A 19011-nucleotide genomic window follows, 5' to 3' on the forward strand; every position below is an offset into this window, starting at 1 on the left:
GTGTGTTGGCATGTGAGAGTGTGTGAGAAAAACCTTGGTGCATTTACCTTAACATGTTTGAGAAAACAGAAAAATAAGCAGTTCAGCTTTCAGAATGTAGTATGTGTATTTATGCATGGACACTATATTTGCCGTTTTACTCAATAAAACTCCATATAAAAACCTGAAACTTGTTTGCACAGGCCTATCTAAAGATTTAATGGGGCCAACTAGTGATCAACAGTAAAAATTAAAAGTTTGACCTCTTCCCAGCAGGGAAAACAATAATCAAGAATGCATAATTACTTGCTGTCATGGCTTTGCAATCAAAAAATGTCATTATAATGGAGGTCAACAGGGCAAAACAGCGCCGAACATAACAAAAAGGTAGTCAATTTGAACAATACACAAGGTTTAAGCAGAAGAAAAAAGCTAAACATGGTTTTGGTTGGCCAAACTGAATCAGCATTCCCAGGGCATATTTATTCTTATCCCCAGTCAAGTAAATATGAAAAGATTAGTAATATTGAAATATTAGGCTAAATCTTAATACTGGTCATAGATATATTTGACCACCAATTAAATTGACTTTTTCCAAATATTCTTGACGACAAGACTGAACAAGGATAGTTTTAGTTATGCGTCAAGCACCTCTGTGTGCCCACATATATGACATTATTTGGGACCAAGAACAACTTGAACTATTTTGGGCAGACTGTCCTGAGGTTATCTGAAATATTGTGTATTCGTAATCATGTACTATCAAGCATTGCCTAGAGTTTTTCTTGAGATTCAAGTTAATATATCTTTTTCTGGTAAGGTGACCCCATACTACCTACATAATATTCCATGACTGTCTGGACTTCATAAGCTATTTTTTTTTTCTTTCTTCCTCTATCCTTTCGAATATCTAGTGAATTCAGTAATACCGACTTCTGTGAATGTTTATAGGGCTAATGCATGTTAACACCATTCAATAAGGCTCCAGTTAACATTGGTCAATTTTACAAAAATCTAAATTAATAGGACAAAAGCTCATTTTCAAGAGTTCACGCTTAGCTGATGATTGATAAAGTGTGTTTGGCATGCTGTCCCGGGATAGAGCCCTGAGCTCAGAAGATCCTCGAGCCCAGGGCTCTCACCCATTTGAGGGGCGAGAGGGAAGTTTGAGCTCAGGTAGGTCTCAAGAACTCCCTGCTTGTAACTGATGACGAGTTAGGAATTACTATGGGAGATAAATAGCTGCCTAAAGGCCTGTTCACACCGGGATGATTTTTGCTTGCATTTTCCATCAACGTTTAACGCCTCGTGACTAAATATGGGGGCGGCAATGTGATCGTGCAAACAAACGCACAAAACGGCAGGCGTAAAATCGTAATAAATTTTTTTTTTAAAAAGCCTCACTCGTTTTTTTGTCTTGTCTTTGAAAGTCTTGGCACTTTTGTTCACATGCACGGAGCTGCTGAAGTTGCAGTAAACAGCACTTGGAGGCGCTCAAGCTCAAAACTGTCAGTGCAAGCACACATTGAAGAAGATGTCCAGAGGCGAAATGAATGTTAAGCTGCTTATTGTTTAGGTGAACAATAAACATTTCTTCATCGCTAGAGCTGCTACTTGAACCATTCATGCGCGTTCGAATCGCCATAACTTTAATAACAAGCATGTCAACTTTTTGTCCCCTCCTTCTGTGTTACAAGCGGATGTCAAGAGCTTAAAATTGTGTAGCGCCATCTAATATAAAGGAGTAATTTTGCATGCTCTTCTGCTCGACGCCATTGAAAATCACTTGGGTTTAAATCTGGATAAAAAATCTAGAAAAACGCTGATGATAAACACAACTGAAAAGCGTCCTGGTGTGTATGAGCCTTTAGAGTTTATCTATAGTGCCACATTAGATTAGTCAATTCACTTATGTCGCATGTCTTTGGATAGTGGGAGGAAACCCACGGGAGAATGGGAAGAACATGTAAACTCCACACAGAAATATCGGCTGGCCTGGTAAAGACTTGAACCATTTCTACTATCGGGCCAGTGCGAGCCAGGGCTTTATTCGGGAAGGGCCAAATCACCCGGGAGGTTGAACAGTGAGGCCGAAAGAATGTCACGTTTCCACTTTCGGGCTAGTAGCTCGTAGAGAGTCACGCAAACCCCGCCCCCAGAATGTCCCCCGAATCAAAACGTCACACAACCCGCCCACTTCAGCGGGAATCAGGCAGATAAAGCACACCACATCATCACGAAACTATTCGAATAAAGACAAGCGAAACAAACTAATGACCCGTTACTGTTCAGCATTACATTATATGTCTATACGCACATGCCTGTGTGTTCTCAATTATCATATTCATTAACTCACACACCGACTGTTGGCATCGAAATCAAAGGGTCTCCCAACTAATGGCGGGACCCAGCGCAGTGAGCGCACCATCCATAATATAAAACCACATAAATTCTGTTAATAAAGACAGAAAAATGAAAAGAAAAATGCAATGCATTTTATAACATCCTCGTCTAGATAGACACCGTCAAACCCTTCAGCCCAAATGCTCCGGAGAGACCTAAAACACTAATTTTTCCCTATAGGCTATGCCACTTAATATGTGATTTCCCTTTATTTAAGGATATTTAAGGAAAGTGTTAAGTATTTCAGAACATAGGAGCAAGTAATAAAATAGAGCCTATATTTCGTTGCGCTCAGCAGATATCCACTAATAAAGCTCTTCATGTATTTAAGAAAAAAAGATAGCCTAGCCTACAGAAAAAAAAAGGTCGCCTTTCTGCTTTCACGCACAGAAAAAATGCTTTGTTTGCATGATTTGATTATTATCATCGTATCCAAATACTGAATAATCAATATTTCAAACCTTCTTCTGTGTTTATTGTTTTTAGAAAATATCTATAATCTTTTTTTTCAGATAGGCCTTTGTAAAATGAAAGTTTAATACGGTTTAATTTATGTATTGTATATGCCTAAATTGTTATAGCTTTTGTTAGTTTTATATACAGGTTTTATAATAGTTTTATATATTGGTTTATTTATTTAATGCAATTTTATTATATCTGATATTTGTAATTCTTTAAATTATTTCAATATAGCTTAGGCAATTTTATCAAGATATGACAAAAAGTCAAAAGTTCTACAAAAGTGGACACGAAATTTGTAAAGTTTCATGTCTTTCTGTTGTATTCATGTTGTGTATTATCTCTAAAATAAATAACAAAAAGAAAAAAAACGCGCGGCATCAAAACAGCTGTGAAGGAACCGCACTTTACCTAGGTCTCACACAAACACACCTTTTAAACTTGACAAAACTCTTGAAAACCTTTACTGTCTGCTGTGTCTTTAATATGGTGTAAAGAATATTATGCGTCATTGAAACATCAAGAAGGACGCAGCAAAGAAAAGTCACTTATTATTTTATGCAACAGCCTTACATTTAAAAGGAAAACATAAGGGTGATTGTATGCAAAAAGAACCCAGCCTATCAGGTTAGATGTTTTCTTTCCCTTATTTATTTATTTGTTTGGCGCATATACTCGTGTGTGATCGGAAAACTGTGTCCGCACTCCGCCTCTCCTTTCAAGCCCCAGTTGGCCCTCTTTAGCCCAAGTTATTCAGGGGGCAGAAAAAGGCCGGCCGCTGGCCTCAAGAAAGCCCTGATTTGGCCCAATTAGGCCCCGGAAGTGACAGTCGAAACACAACTGGCCTTGGCTCGCCCTGGCTCACTCGCTTAAGGCGCGATAGTGGAAAAGAGTGGAGGTGTAGGGGTGGAAGAGAGGATTCTTCAAGATAAAGATAACTGAGGTGAGAAACTCTGGTTATTTATAGTGAGTTAGGATTCATCTGATTGGTGCACTGTGTTAGCTGATGCGGGACTAGCTGTGGTCAATCATAAGCACGTTATCCCCTTGAAATTAGTTTATAAATAAACCACACTTGATCTAATCTGCTCTTAGGTGATGTTAACTTCTTAGTTAATGCCTAATATTGCATTAAAATAGTCAGAATTGTTTTATTAAATTAAGTTAATAACTAGCATACTTAAGTCTAGTTTTTTTACTTCTGCGTCAAGTGATGCATGACCCACGGCGCATGCAACGCATGCTGTGCATTTATACTTCTGCGCGCGGTCTCTGTTGGTCTGCATTAACACTTCCGAAACGCTAGTTGGCAGTGAGGTATAAATGTTCCTCTGTGTCGAGTTTCTTCGCTGATGTTTTGTTTTTCCTGAACACTTCCTGGATGAACAAGTGGCTCAAACTCACTCATTTTGAGGCAGGAACCGGCGGACGTGCAACAACTTTAACTAGAGGTAAACACAAAACAAAACTTTCCATCCAGGGGTTCGTTCTTCGTACGTGGATTACTCAGTTAGCTGGATTTGGATATTGACGATTTGACACGATCCAGGATCGTTTCGTTCTTCAAAGCTGATCCGAGAGTTGTTGTCATAGCAACAGTTTTGCTAGCTTAAACCTGATCAGGAGCAGGTTCAATTTATATAAACAGGATTAGATCGGCTCAGTTCAAGTAAATATAATACAGAAAGTATGTACCGAATTCTGATATTTTCTTACAGTAGTAGTTATATACACTTGGGAAAAGAGTAAATATTTTTTAAACTATATGTATATAAAGTTATAGTTATTAATAAAATAAATAAAGTTATACATATTAATAAAATGTATGCAATCTGCACTCTCGAAATGAAAGTACAAAGACTGCCACCTGGTGGTGCACAGAGAAAACTTATTGATATGAACTTATTAGATCGCTTAGTACAAATTGTGTATAATAGAAATGCACAATATGTGACTTTTTTTTAAAGCAGTAATACATTTATGCAGTCATGAACATGTTTTGATAGTTAATATGCCAGTGATTTGATGCTTTACAATAGTTGCAGACGCCTTTACCAATATCAAAATGCTTTTGTAAACAACCAGTTTTTCTTTACACCGATTAAAAAAAACGGCTACTGTAATAAAGAAAATCTTTTCTAAATGTAGAACTAAATACATTGATTTGCATTGAAATACATGATGAATACTCTTGACACATGAAAGTGTAAAGCCTGCAGCTTACAACAAATGTGGAAGGTTATTGTGTGTCATATTTAACAAGCCGTTTACTGCTAATTTGACGTAATTTTGCTAACATGGATAATTGAATATTAATCAGATGATGTCATTACGCAGCTGTGCCGTCAGCCAATCGTTGCATTGCTGATCATGATTTCGAGGATCGATAGATCTGTCCTTCACAACACACGCAGCGATCTCAGATCAGTTTATCCAGACATTCTAATCTGATTCGCGAACTTGTTTGAAGAACCAAATTAGCGAGAGATCAGTTATCAAGATTAAAAGATCCAGGATCTGCCAAATCATCTTAGATCATTTAAGCAAGGTACGAAGAACGGACCCCAGAGCTCCTTCACGGGACTCCACACTTGTAAACAATCGCTCCATCAGGCTCGCACCATTCACTCGGCTCTCGGTCCCGTCCAGACTCGTCAGCGCTACCAAGCCGACCAATCACAGAGCTTGCGCTACGCGTCGTTGCGACATGTAGTTTGAGAGGTGCACGTCAGTTACTCCGACGGCCACGGAGAAGGGCTATGCGTCAGCGCCGTAGCATACGCCGCCGTTTGACGCAGAAGTATAAATCAGCCTTTAGTCTTAGTCACTGTTGATTTCAAATCCTTTAACTAACATTCACTAATGAGACTTCATTGTAAAGTTTTACCTATTGTAATTTATAATCCTTTTGCAAATAAATTTATTTAAAATATAAATATATTTTTTGTGCACTGCAGTATTGTATATACAAGTTCAAAGTATTAAATTTTTTTAATTATACCGGTTAAAAGTAGGTCAGTAACGTGATAATACCTTATACCATGATAAAAGCTTAAGCATGTAAATAGCGACAAGAAAATTTAATAGTGTCGTAAGCGTACCTGCAAGTTAGAGCTTGGCGATATGGCAAAAAAAAACTATCACGATATACGACATTTTTTCATATCAGTCGATATCGATATTTATCACCATAAACGTAAAATTTTTATATCTATCAGTTATATAAGATTTTCAGTATGCTAATCGCTTTGTGCAGCCGATTTAACACATTTAGTTAAATGTTTTAGCCGTCTGACAATTTAAATAATAATCTAAAGAACAATCTAAATTCAGCATTTACTGTTCTAGTTTTCAACAACCAAAGACATTATAAGTTAGGATATTATTGTTCAACATCAGAAAGAAAAAAAAAAAGAAAAAAAAAATACATTTAAAAAAAGTAAAGGTGAGGTTATGGTCACAGAATATTCAGTTTTCACATTTTTGTTCAGTCAGGATACCCGAGTAAACAACAACAATTAAACAAATACTTCCAATTTAGACTAGTCAGAAAAAACTATTATCTTTAGAAGATTGATCTCTGTGCAGACACAGACATAGTGATGCTAATTTTTGATTAAGTTTTCATTTAGATAGATAGGTTTCCGTTTAAATTAATGAAAAAATATACATATATTGTGTTTGTATAGTGTTTTTAAATGACATATTCACCAGTAAAATACACTGCAGTTTTGTCTGAAACTAATGTTATGGTTGTAGCCGTAAAGGTTGTATTTTTGCCTCCCGTTAGTGATGCGTTAATGAAGGTTATATCTGCGGGCGCTGCGGATAAACTACAGGTCGGGTAATAAAAAAAAAAACATTATAATTAGCTAATTGCAGGTCGGTTGCGGGTGTATAGCGGGACATGGCAGTGGATCAGTGAAAAAGCAGAGAGTGGGCTTTGCAGAATGGGAAGAAATGAGACGCCAAATAATGAAGAGTAAGGCAAGCCTGTTCAAAGTTTCAGTTAGAGGATTCAGAGAAAAATCTGTCATCGTCCTGGGAGAAACAAGATCGCTTATTTCCACGACTGCAGCGCCTTGCGAGGAGAATCATTCCTACATCACGTCGTGCAAGCGCACGCTCATTCACTGCAGTCTGCAGCTTTCGGAGGCGAGGCGGAGATGGCGCGGCCGTGCGGATATATAAAAAAAGCGGAGAGCGCGCTTTTTCCTTTGATCTGGTTTTTAGTGTATTTTGCTCACATGATTATGTTTTTGTTGTTTTTGCTCAACTTTTGTTTGGGTAAAATTATTTTGCATTACTTTTGCCCACTTTGAGACATTTAGTAAGTATTGTTCATATTTATTTAGATTGATTTGTATGTTATTTTTTGGCTCGCTCTTTCCTGAAAATATTGAGCTATCTCCTCATGTTCACACTTTTCTCAGAGTAAGGTGGATAGGGAAGATGTCGTACGACTTCCATTTTGCAAACAAGTAGAAAATGTATTGTTAAAGAAATCATAAGAGGTGAAAGTCATCTTTATAGTTATTTTATAGGGAAGAATGCGGCGCACTGCCCTGAAGGACTTTTTTCTTTTCATCAGTTTTTAGAGAGTAGAGGGGTTATTCATGAATTAGAAATGTTTTGTTATATTTCTTTCTTTTGTTTGGCTTCACTATCGTCCCCTTACTCGAGTTTAACTAATTTTTGTTAGATACTTTGAACTTGCTACTTTATTATTTTTTATTAGTGTAAATGTTGTAGTGTAAATATCCTTAATGCAGCTTGTAGAGCAAGCGTCAAGTGTTCATTGAGATGTAATTGAGATTGTGTTGTCTGTCATATCTTTCATCCGTTTTTTTTTGGGGGGGGGGGGGGGGGGGGGTTTCTCATAAGGCACGGCTTTCGAAAATGATGACGAGACTCTGCTGGGTAGTTGCCCTTCTTTACCAGCACTTGTTTAGGTCTGTAATTTCTTAGCATCATCATAAGGGTGGTCTTGTTTTAAGTGTTGAAACAGGCTTGTGGTGTTGCCTGCTTTTGATGACAGGAGTCGTCTGCAGTTTGCAGTGCACGTTGCGGTTTTGTGTCGGATAGCAAAAAACTAAGTAGCTCAAGACTGAGGTCTAGTGACGTTTCTTGTCAACAATGTATGTGACTCTGACCTTTTTTACCTTATTTTCTTACTCCTTTAAGTACAACTATAGCTGTAAACTTGTACAGTGTGCGGCATCTAAAAGGGCGGGCTGCAAAATGCTTGCGCAATGTTATGCATAGTGCGTAAATATTATCGAGTAATTATCGAACTGTCATTATAGTTTTATCGAAAAACAATTTATTGTGATAATTATCGACATCGAATTATCGCCCAGCCCTACTGCAAGTACTTCACAACTTGGTCTTTCACGTCTTAAACAATTACACAGAAAAAAATAAATCTAACTCTATTTTCTTGTATTCTAAAAAACAGAGAATTAAGTATATGTGTAAATAAGTACAGGTAAATTTAAAGTATATATGGACATCATTATTGAATCAATAAAACAATAAACATAAATCTTTTGCAACTGTATATAAACTTTTGCAGTACATGATAAACCTAAACCCCAGTTCTCTTCGTTGTCTCCATATTTGTGCAGCTTTACAGAAGAGGAAGAACAAGAGTCAGAGAGACAATGAGGGGTCTGCTATAAATACACTTACACTGTAGTTACATAACTAATCCTTACCCTTGCTCCTAGCTTAAGCACACAGACACGCACTTAATAAGATTGTCAATGTCCAACACTACAGGACACAAGGTGTATGTTAAACATCAGTGAGAAAAGAAATGAATCCATTAGTCCTGTATATCTTTATATACGCAAACAGAAGAGCGCAAGATACCCAAGCTGCAAAATTAAGACTTGAGTTGAGCTTTGACACACAGAAACTGGAACAATATTTTGATTACATCTGTGGAATCACTGATAGCATAAAAAAGCCCATGCCACCCTTAATTTTTTTAGATTGTTTACAAAAAATATTATGGGTAAATATTAGCTCAATAGCCTAAGTAAACACATTTATTTATATCATTTGAGTCCAAACAAAGGCATGCCTTTCTATACATACTTCAGGGGTGGTTTAAAAGGTAATTAAATGGTTAAACCATGTATTAAAAAATAAATAAATAAAAAAAATAAATAAATAAGAGATAAAACACTAACACAAACCCACACAAACACACGCACTTATCCATTTCTCAATGAATATAGACATAATAATTTAAGTGAAAATTTTGCTGATTAGAGTATTATGCATACACCATTCTGATACTCGGATAGGATATCGGTTCGATACTGCAAATTTCTGCTGGATCGGGTATCGGCCAGCTGGTACCGATCCAAATCCCATCTTGCACATGTGCTATATTCTCTGCAGTTAATAAGCCAACAAAAGCCATGAAGGTAGCCTCTTGTAAGGCACTAGAAAGTTGTCATGTAGGCCTGCTAGATCCCAAATGTTCTGCAGCCATTCGATAGTTTAATGTGAAGTACAGTTGAATATTCAAGTGGTTAAATTCAGTTCAGCGTTTCCCTCTGCTACTCCTGTGCATTATTCTCCATTCATTCACAACTCAAACTGCGTGTCGTGTTTGTTTACAACAACACGAAAGACTCTCCACGACTGTTTGTTCTGTATAGTTTAAATAATCAATGGAGAAATTCATTTAGTTTTGCAATAAATGGGTTAATTTTGACCAGCAACAAGGAGTTCATCGCTGTTTCTAAATCATGTTGCACTGTGTCTGTTAGGTTAGCAGATTGCATTCACATCACTGGAGTAGAGGTATAACCTGCTTTCCACACACAAAGTAGGCCTACATGAAATTTTAAATTAGAAAATGCTCAATAATACATTGAACAGATACTCAACGCACTGATTTCTTCCTTTTGTGGTGCTAAGTTTTGGATATGTCCGCAGATACCGAAGCAGTGCGCTATGTGTTAGTGACATATTAAGCACTTCATTCAAGCACCAGTTGCGCCGCTCCCTAAATTATTCTCATACAAGTTTGTTCTCTCATTATATTTGATTTAACTAATGCTCCACTGTTATTGTTGCATCACAAACCTGTCATATATTTGTTACATGTTTTAGATAAATCATAATTTTAAAGAATATGACTTAAGCATCAGATATTTCCTCGGTGCTGATGTGCTTTCATTCTCTTCTTCTCACTTACATCAAGATTTGGCGAAGAAGTGTTTAATAAGTCAAACTGGCCTCAGACAGTGTAGTCTTCATCAAACCAGCAGGAAAATGTCAGGCTTTGCTGAACAGCTGGTTATTTTACCAGCGATGAGGGTCAATAGTGGTAGCCTATTACAGATTTCACAGAAAAATCTTAATATTAAAAAAAAAAGAAAACATAAGCTGGACCACAACAGATCCCATCAATGTCGTAATGAATGCTCAATTCACGAGTTCACACCCACAGATATTTGACTGAATAGAATATGCATATTTGGCGTGCTGTCTAGGGAGAGGGCTCTGAGCTAGGAAAGACACCCCAAGTCGTGTTATTCTCCTTATCAGGATGAAGAGAGATAAGGTCCGAGCGCAGTGTCTAACCCGGTTCCAGAACGCTTCCCCCTCAGATTTAAACAGGTCTAGTTTAACAATGTGGAATTGGGGTGGTGGAGGGACGCTGAAGTCAAGAGAAAACAGAGGTATGACGTGTTTGACTATTTATCGGGTTTGCTCTTGAGCTGATTGGATAATAGAATGATTATGGCCTATAGGTCTGTTATTTATTTATATATTATTTGAGTTTATCACCAAATTTATAGAAACTGGAAAAAAAAAGGTACAGTATTGGGATTGGATCTCAGAATTCTGAGTCAATACTCAGAATTTTGGTATCGGAATGGTTCCAAAAAATGGTATCGGTGCATCCCTAAACATTAAAGTAATATTGATTTAAATAAGAGTTTGATCACCAAACATGATTAAGAGAACATTACAAAAAATAAAAACAAACATTTAAAATAAATAAAAAGAAATTACAAACTGCAAATTTTGTAACAGAAATTTGATTCTTTTGATTTTACCTCTTTATTTATTTTATTTAGTATTTTTCCCTATATTATACTAACATGTTCCCACATATTAGTTTGGATAGATTATATTTTTGCACCATAATCTAAAATAATTTAGCAAAATTAGCTGTAGTTTTGGCTCTGGTACTTAGGCCTGTCACAATAATCAATATATTGACTTACTGCACAACACATAACCTTGATAATTTCTGGTGATGCAATATATGTCACCCATACATTAAAACCAATTCTACCAGTGCAACATCTCTATCAGAGGTCTCGGTTGTCAGTGGGGTCAAAAAAACACACTGTAGTATTTACCATAAATGAATATAGTACAATTTCATGTAGGCGATTGACAACAGAAAATATATTTGGTAACAGATATCACAACCTCTGGTATTTTTTACCTTTCACTTTATTTATAACATTTATTATTATTCATTTAGGATATGCGTTTTCACGATCTGATTCCACTGCCTAATTATTAAAAATGACTATCATTAAATTAAATATTTTTAAGAATAAAATATAATGTGTTCTTTAAAAGAATGTACTTGCATTGTGATGATATTATATTGTCATACAGGCATTATATAATGAGTGGCATAAAATGAAAATAATTTAGTTTAAAATCGCAATATATTTTAGTGCAGTGGTGCTCAACCCTGCTCCTGGAGATCGACCTCCCTGCAAAGTTCAGCTTCAACCCTGATCAAACACACCTGGGGTCCGTTCTTCGTACCTCGCTTAAATGATCTAAGATGATTTGGCAGATCCTGGATCTTTTAATCTTGATAACTTCTCTCGCTAATTTGGTTCTTCAAACAAGTTCGCGAATCAGATTAGAATGTCTGGATGAACTGATCTGAGATCGCTGCGTGTGTTATGAAGGACAGATCTATCGATCCTCGAAATCATGATCAGCAATGCAACGATTGGCTGACGGCACAGCAGCGTAATGACATCATCTGATTAATATTCAATTATCCATGTGAGCTAAATTACATCAAATTAGCAGTCGACGGTTTGTTAAATATGACACGCAAGAACTTTACACATTTGTTGTGAGCTGCAGGCTTTACTCTTTCATTTGTCAAGACAAGAGTATTCATCATGTATTTCAATGAAAATCAATGTATTTAGTTGTACATTTAGAAAAGATTTTCTTTATTATAGTAGCCGTTTTTTAATCGGTGTAAAGAATAACTGGTTGTTTACAAAAGCATTTTCATATTGGTAAAGGTGTCTGCAACTTTTGTGAAGCATCAAATCACTGGCATATTAACTATCAAAATATGTTTATGACTGCATAAATGTATTATTGCTTTAAAAAAAGTCACATATTGTGCATTTCTATTATACACAATTTGTACTAAAGCGATCTAAAAAGTTCAAATCAATAAGTTTTCTCTTTGCACCAGATGGCAGTCTTTGTACTTTCATTTCGAGGGTGCAGATTGCATAAGTTTTATTAATATGTATAACTTTATTTATTTTATTAATGACTATAACTTTATATATATAGTTAAAAAATATGTACCATTTTCCCAAGTGTATATAACTACTACTGTAAGAAAATATCAGAATTCGGAACATACTTTCTGTATTATCTTTGCTTGAACTGAGCCGATCTAATCCTGTTTATATGAATTAAACCTGCTCCCGATCAGGTTTGACCTAGCAGAACTGTTGCCATGACAACAACTCTGGGATCAGCTTTGAAGAACGAAACGATCCTGGATCGTGTCAAATCGTCAACATCCAAATCCAGCTAACTGAGTAATCCACGTACGAAGAACGGACCCCTGAACCAATTAATTAGGACCTGAACAGCACTTTATGATTTCAGGCAGGTGTGTTTGATATGGGTTGCAACTGAAATCTGCAGGAAGGTCGATCTCCAGGAACAGGGTTAGTCACGCCTTTTTTAATGGAATATATCGTACAGCATAAAATAGATATCAAACTACTGGTACTGACTAATATAATCTAATATACAGAAAATACATTTTTGTATCATATAGAGAAAAAAAAATCAATTTTAAAGAAACATCTCCAAGTGGTGTACTATGGGTTCTCCTCTTATGTAAAAGATGACACTAAACTTTGAATTTTCAAAAATTTGAATTTTGAATTTGATTTGAATTTATTAAAAGGAGCAGAACTAATTCAGATTTGAACAGAAGCGTCAAAGCGTGCAATAGTCTACTATAAAAGGTGCAAACTCTACAAAGATTTGCAACCTTAAAAGGAGTCCATAGACTATTAAAATAAATTGTCTATTTTTGCACAAACGTGTGAGAATTTTAGTGACTTTTCCACATGCAACATTATGTATTGTACACAGTTAATGGCGTTGAATACTACCGTTTACAAACTGCAGTGGCACCGCCAGTATTTTGGAGCCAAAGTATCACAATACTACCATAGTACCGATAAACACTATGAACACACACACTATGAAGTTTGCCACACCTCCGGCAGCTGCATACTACACTGTTCTGAGCGCTTCACAGTTCATTCACCAAATATGTCAGCATCTACACTTCGCAGAGGACAACACCCAATCACGACTTTTCAAGGGTTACATTTATTGTGTGATCGGCCAGCATCTGCTCTAGGGTAATTGCAAAGTGGCCTAACTGCCATCTGTTTGATGATTTAAAGTTCACATGAATCTTTGGTGCTGACATAAGAAAAATAACACTGTGTTCTGCATAATGTGAATAGTTGACATCGATCAAAAAACGTCACGGCAGAGCATTAAAGTCGACTAGTTGGTTAAACCGCTGCTATCAATGTGAAATTCCAATTTTACATTGTCTTTTTTTATTTTTATTTATTTATATATTTTTGGGGGGAGGGGGGGGTGTTATGCTGTTGTATTTGCACTGTCTGTATTTTGCAATGCCGCTGTATTTGCACCATCTGTATTTTGTACTTTCTGGAGCCAGCACCTAAGCTTTTCACTCATCAGAGCACATGTGCTGCTGATGATGTGACAATAAAAGTGATTTGATTTAAACTGGATTGTTATGATACATTCTTTGTTTATTCATTTATTTATTCCATTATTTAATAAACCCGATGCATGATGAAGTTTCCCTGGTTCTAACAAAATCTTAGGTTGGAAGTGTAGGTGGTAGTGGTAGTGTTGATACATAATGCAAATACTCATATACTGTACAAACATCCTCAAGAATGGTCTTAACTGCAGAAGTCAATTATTAAAACAATGTTATCCATTAAATAATTGACAAAAACCTAGCATTACCTAGCATAACTAAACCATTTACTCACACTCAAGTGGTTATGAAGTTGGTCAGAATAATAAATGTTTTAATTTGTTATGGTTGAAAATAAGGTTTCCACAACCAAATGTTGCTGTTTTTGCCATGCTTAGGTTAAAACGTTATCTAAATGATGTATTCGATAGGGTACACATAAAAAATAAACAAAAAACTTTAAATGACAATATAGTTTTTTTTAATGTTTTCAGAGATGTTTATGTACATTTGACAACGTTTTATAGCACACCAATGACTTTAAAACTTTTTTTTAAGTTACATAACAATAACAAAAATAACAAAATTATTAACTGTACATAACAATGATATTGTTATGTATTCATGTTCTGATTTTTCTATTAAAGTCTGCACTCACTATGTTTGTATTTTATACTGGAAGCACCCATCACAAAGACAAATTCCTTGTGTGTGCAAGCCCACTAAGCAATAAAGCCCTTTCTAATTCTGTATTCTGAATAACTCTGATTTTCATAATTAAAGTTAAAAATCCCACTTCTAAAATGTTAGTAGCAGTAGTAAAATCTATCTTCATAATATAGTTTCTTGAGGCCAAAACTGTGATCACCACGTAGTGCAGAGATTTACAACACATGCTAAAACAGTCAAACGTTTAAAGTAAATTGCAATAGTCTAGGCTTAAACAATGTTGAAAGAGGAATCTAACATAAATAATTCACAAAATAACAACAACAAAAAATGCACAAAATAAAACTCATTTATAAACACCAATTGTTTTGGTTTTGATAATAGAAAGCAAATGACACAAACATCACGGATCAACTATCCTCATAAAAGTTCACTGTTCAAGGGTACTAAAGCAAATCACATAAAACAAGTTTTAACTTCGACACTAATCTTTGAGAACCAAAAGAGATGACAAACACAATAGACGACCTTTAAGTAATATCAATCAAATGACCCAAACTGAACTTTGCGGATCTAAAAATTAAAGTCCAACGTGTTTATTTACCTACTCCAATGTTGTTTGTGTCGTTAAAAAAGCTGTTAAATGTCAAAATAGCAAAGTGGACAAGTTCAATGTCATCATATCTCACCTGTTCCCCGAAGTCGATGGCTATATTAGTTATGGCCAGTGGCAGCAAAAAGCGAATAAGGGGCCAGTACGCAGTTTCTGATAAACAGTCCTTCATGATGAAAATGATGGTGATGATAATAATTAAGGCATTCGTCCCCGGCAGGCTGCACTGAAGATTTGCTTATGGCTGGTGGCTTCCTGCTGCCTGAACTAAAACAGGAGAAACTGGAGACATTTTCGGTACCCTTCCTGATAAGATGAGAAGGTCATCCAAACATTTCGCATTATATCATGATGTGTTTCGCCCGCGAATTAAATCTCACTGTCATGAAGTGCTGATGTCGGAAAGCGGCGTTTTAGCTTCCATCAGGCTGAAGAGCTGGTGGCTGCGTGTGTTCGCGCGTGTCTGTTATTTATTCTTGTGCAGAACACACGTGGGGCGTCACAACACCAATCCTTCCCCAGCTGTTCACGTCAGTCTACTGACCTACGCTGTGCTATTAATCTTAAAAGTTGATTTTATTTTTATACATATTTTTCAGTTTATTTTGTATCTGTTTTAGAGCAATGGGGTTAGAATAAGAAAATGCGTTAGTGAGTTGGAATGGAAAGTTATGTTTATTTTGTTTTTTAAATATATGCTGCCCTCTACTGGAGGCTATTTAAAGAAATTGACAGGGCAACTCAATGAATCAACATGGAAACACAATTATGTGCAATTACTTGAAATATTAGTTTATAAATCGCATAAATCAATATAATACAATGTCTGGGGGTACTGTTATAAGCCATTTATGTTAAATAGAAGCTCTATAGGCTTTTAGAGTCATCAGTGACTACACCTTGTTACTGTTTAGCAGGGTCAGAGCCAGACTGTTAAAAGGTGTGGGTCTTTTTTTCTCAAAAAGTGGACCTTTTGCTTAAGTTTCTATTAAATCATGAGGTTAAAATACAAAATTTTAGTGACTTTTTAGGAATTTTTTTATAAAACATTTTTAAATATTCAGATGACATAGCCATACTAAGTGTACTTTATGTAAATTATGATATTAGTGTTATCTACCAGTCGGAAATTAGCCGGTTCGATTGGTGTGATAACAATAAGTTAAAAATAAATACTAAGAAAACAGAAGAGATGGTATTTGACCCATATGTGACAATCATCAAGTGGTTGTACACAACCATCTTCAGTCAGAAACCTATAAGTACTTAGGCATTGATATAGACAGTTCTTTTACATGGAATACATAGAGTGGGTTTGTTCTCGTTTACACCAGAGATTTTAAGAACGGAGGTTTTGTCTTTTTGGAGTTGACAAGAAGCTCATGATGTTGTTTTATAAAGCTGTTCTTGAAAGCATTGTCAGGTATGGTATGACAGTGTGGTTTGGCAATCTTTTCAGTGTAAATCTAAGTTTATGCATCTCTTAAAGACAGGATGGAAAATTGTTGGGCATGATGAATATTTTAATCCTCAAGTTTTATATGAGAATTGTGTCCTCAATCAGGTGGAAAGGATTCTAAAGGATCCAACTCATTTTTTGTTTTCACATTATGAACTGTTTCCCTCTGGTAGGAAATATAGAGTCTCAAATTGTAGGTTGAACTGTGATAAGAAATCGTTCCAGTTTTAATGGGTTTATTTAATAAGAGTTTATCTTAATTAGCATTATAAATTTTCTAATTACGGTATTTTTGTATTGCTTTTATTGCTTGTTTTTATGGAATGTCGGCAGCAATGGTGATGCCCATAACACATTTCCTGTCAAGGACAATAAAGTTTACTACTACTACTATTTAAAACATTTTAATCTTGTCAGATGATGATCATCATAACCATACTTTCTGACGCAAGAAAAATATTTCCTACAATTTTGTCAAAGTGCTTACCGTACAATTTTACCACAAGGTGTTTATTTACAAATGTACATTTTAACTGTAAGCTATTCGTTTTATAAAAAATTGTTTTGAAATTAGAATTTCAAATTAATAATTTTGAATAAAGAAATATGAAAAATACTTATTTTTAAAATACTAATTTATTATCATTCATCATTAAAGCAACTTATTAGAAATCTGTTAAAACTTGTTTAAAAAAAACTGTACCCTATAGCCAATTAACAAGCTGGACAGCTCATTTCCTTGATTTTGAATTTGTCCATTTGAATAATTAAAAATTTATTTAGTCTTAATGATTTCTCCTATTGATTATTTTAACAATACATGATGGCATACTATTTAAAATGGGACAAATGAGCTTATAGGGGCCAAATTCTGGACTTCATCAGTGGGGGTTTGGGGTCTTTCGAACCGCATAAACCCCCCTGACTACGGGATTACTACAAATTTATTTAGGCTGTAAAAAAATATTTTGGTAATTGTCCAACTATGACTTTCTGAGAAAATATATTGATTCTGTCATGTTAATTTTGACAATTTTGATAATACTGTCATCATTTTTTTTATTATTGAATGCTTGAAAAACATTAACAACAAATGCCATCAATCAAACAACAACAATCCAGGGGTTTTCAGTCATTTAGTCCAAGATAAGTGCCAAGTCCTTCATCAAAGTCCTTGTTCGTATTGCTTTAAAGTTTGTTGATCCCTCAATACACTTAAAATACATTTTAATTTTAAATTTAGGAAAAAATAAGGTTTACACTTACAAAACTTGCTCTTGTGAATATGAAATTTGGCCAACAAAAAAAAAAAGAAAAGGTTTATGAAATAAGTATTATTTTGCTTTTTGTATTCATGGAAACCAAAGATAACATTCTTACATGTAAATAAAAAATCTGCCTTCACATAATCTTTTATAAAATCAAGAACATCACACCAAAATGTCATGGAATGAGAGCAATTCCAAAATAAATGAACAGAAGTTTCAGGATTCACTAAAAAAAAAGAGCACTTGGTGTTAATATCATTCTAAAGCCTTTTAAGATTACACTTGTCTGGATAGCATCTATGAATCAGTTAAAAGGTAACTTCTCTTATTTTGTTTGTTATAAAAAGTTTGCGGAGTAATGACCAAACTTTCTTCCAGAAAAAAATCATTCACAAAACCATTCCAAGATGACATTACATAAGGCACAGTAACAGAATCTTCCTGAAACAGGGCTCTTATTTTCTTATTACATTTTGATTAAGATAAAGAAAGGCGCGTATTTACCAATAAATGTTTTCTAAAGGTCCACTGAATGATAAGTAATTGGAAATGAATTTAAAAGCATAAAAACACCTTGTGGGATAGCATCAGCAACAAATAGCAAAGTCTGTTGGGCTTATAGGAATTCAAAGCTTAACTAAAAAGTCAGAGTAGTTACAAAGTAAACCCCTATCATTGAAAAGTAGAGACACAAAAATTATATCAGTTTTAAAGCAGTTATTGAAGAATAGAGATTTGTTTTATGCAAGATGTTATTATTATTCCAAATGATATACAGTATGAATCAGGTGTAAAATTGTGTTTAAACAAAGACTATAGAATACAAAGGGACTTTGGTTCAAATATGAGGGATCAAGCTAATAACATTTGCCTATGAAAATGGGACAATTTTATGAGGATTTTCATAATATTATAATATAATTAATACAATTTTTAATCCACCTAATTTGGAAAAAAATACATTAGGGATCAGATTTCATATAGACAATGGGTTATTAAGACAGTTCTTTATACAATTTATTTTAAAGGTATGGTTTAAAGTTGTGAAATCAAGAAAGTTTAAGCCACCTTTATCTACAAT

General features: G+C 35.1%; 1 protein-coding gene across 3 annotated transcripts in view; it reads right to left on the minus strand.

Moving 5' to 3' along the window:
- ankha (ANKH inorganic pyrophosphate transport regulator a) overlaps nt 1–15683 on the minus strand; it is a 46152-nt gene extending 30469 nt beyond the window's left edge. For 2 of the 3 annotated variants that reach the window (XM_021470216.2, XM_068217103.2), the window contains exon 1: nt 15280–15648. In XM_021470216.2, coding sequence (XP_021325891.1) covers nt 15280–15375 — 96 coding nt within the window. In that variant the 5' untranslated portion in view covers nt 15376–15648. Of the gene's footprint in view, nt 1–15279 lie in introns of all 3 variants that reach the window. The other variant, NM_001030259.2, reaches the window with a different exon arrangement.
- Between the last annotated feature and the right edge of the window lie 3328 nt (nt 15684–19011).

Source organism: Danio rerio, chromosome 24, assembly GCF_049306965.1.
Source record: "Danio rerio strain Tuebingen ecotype United States chromosome 24, GRCz12tu, whole genome shotgun sequence".
Classification (NCBI taxonomy): domain Eukaryota; kingdom Metazoa; phylum Chordata; class Actinopteri; order Cypriniformes; family Danionidae; genus Danio; species Danio rerio.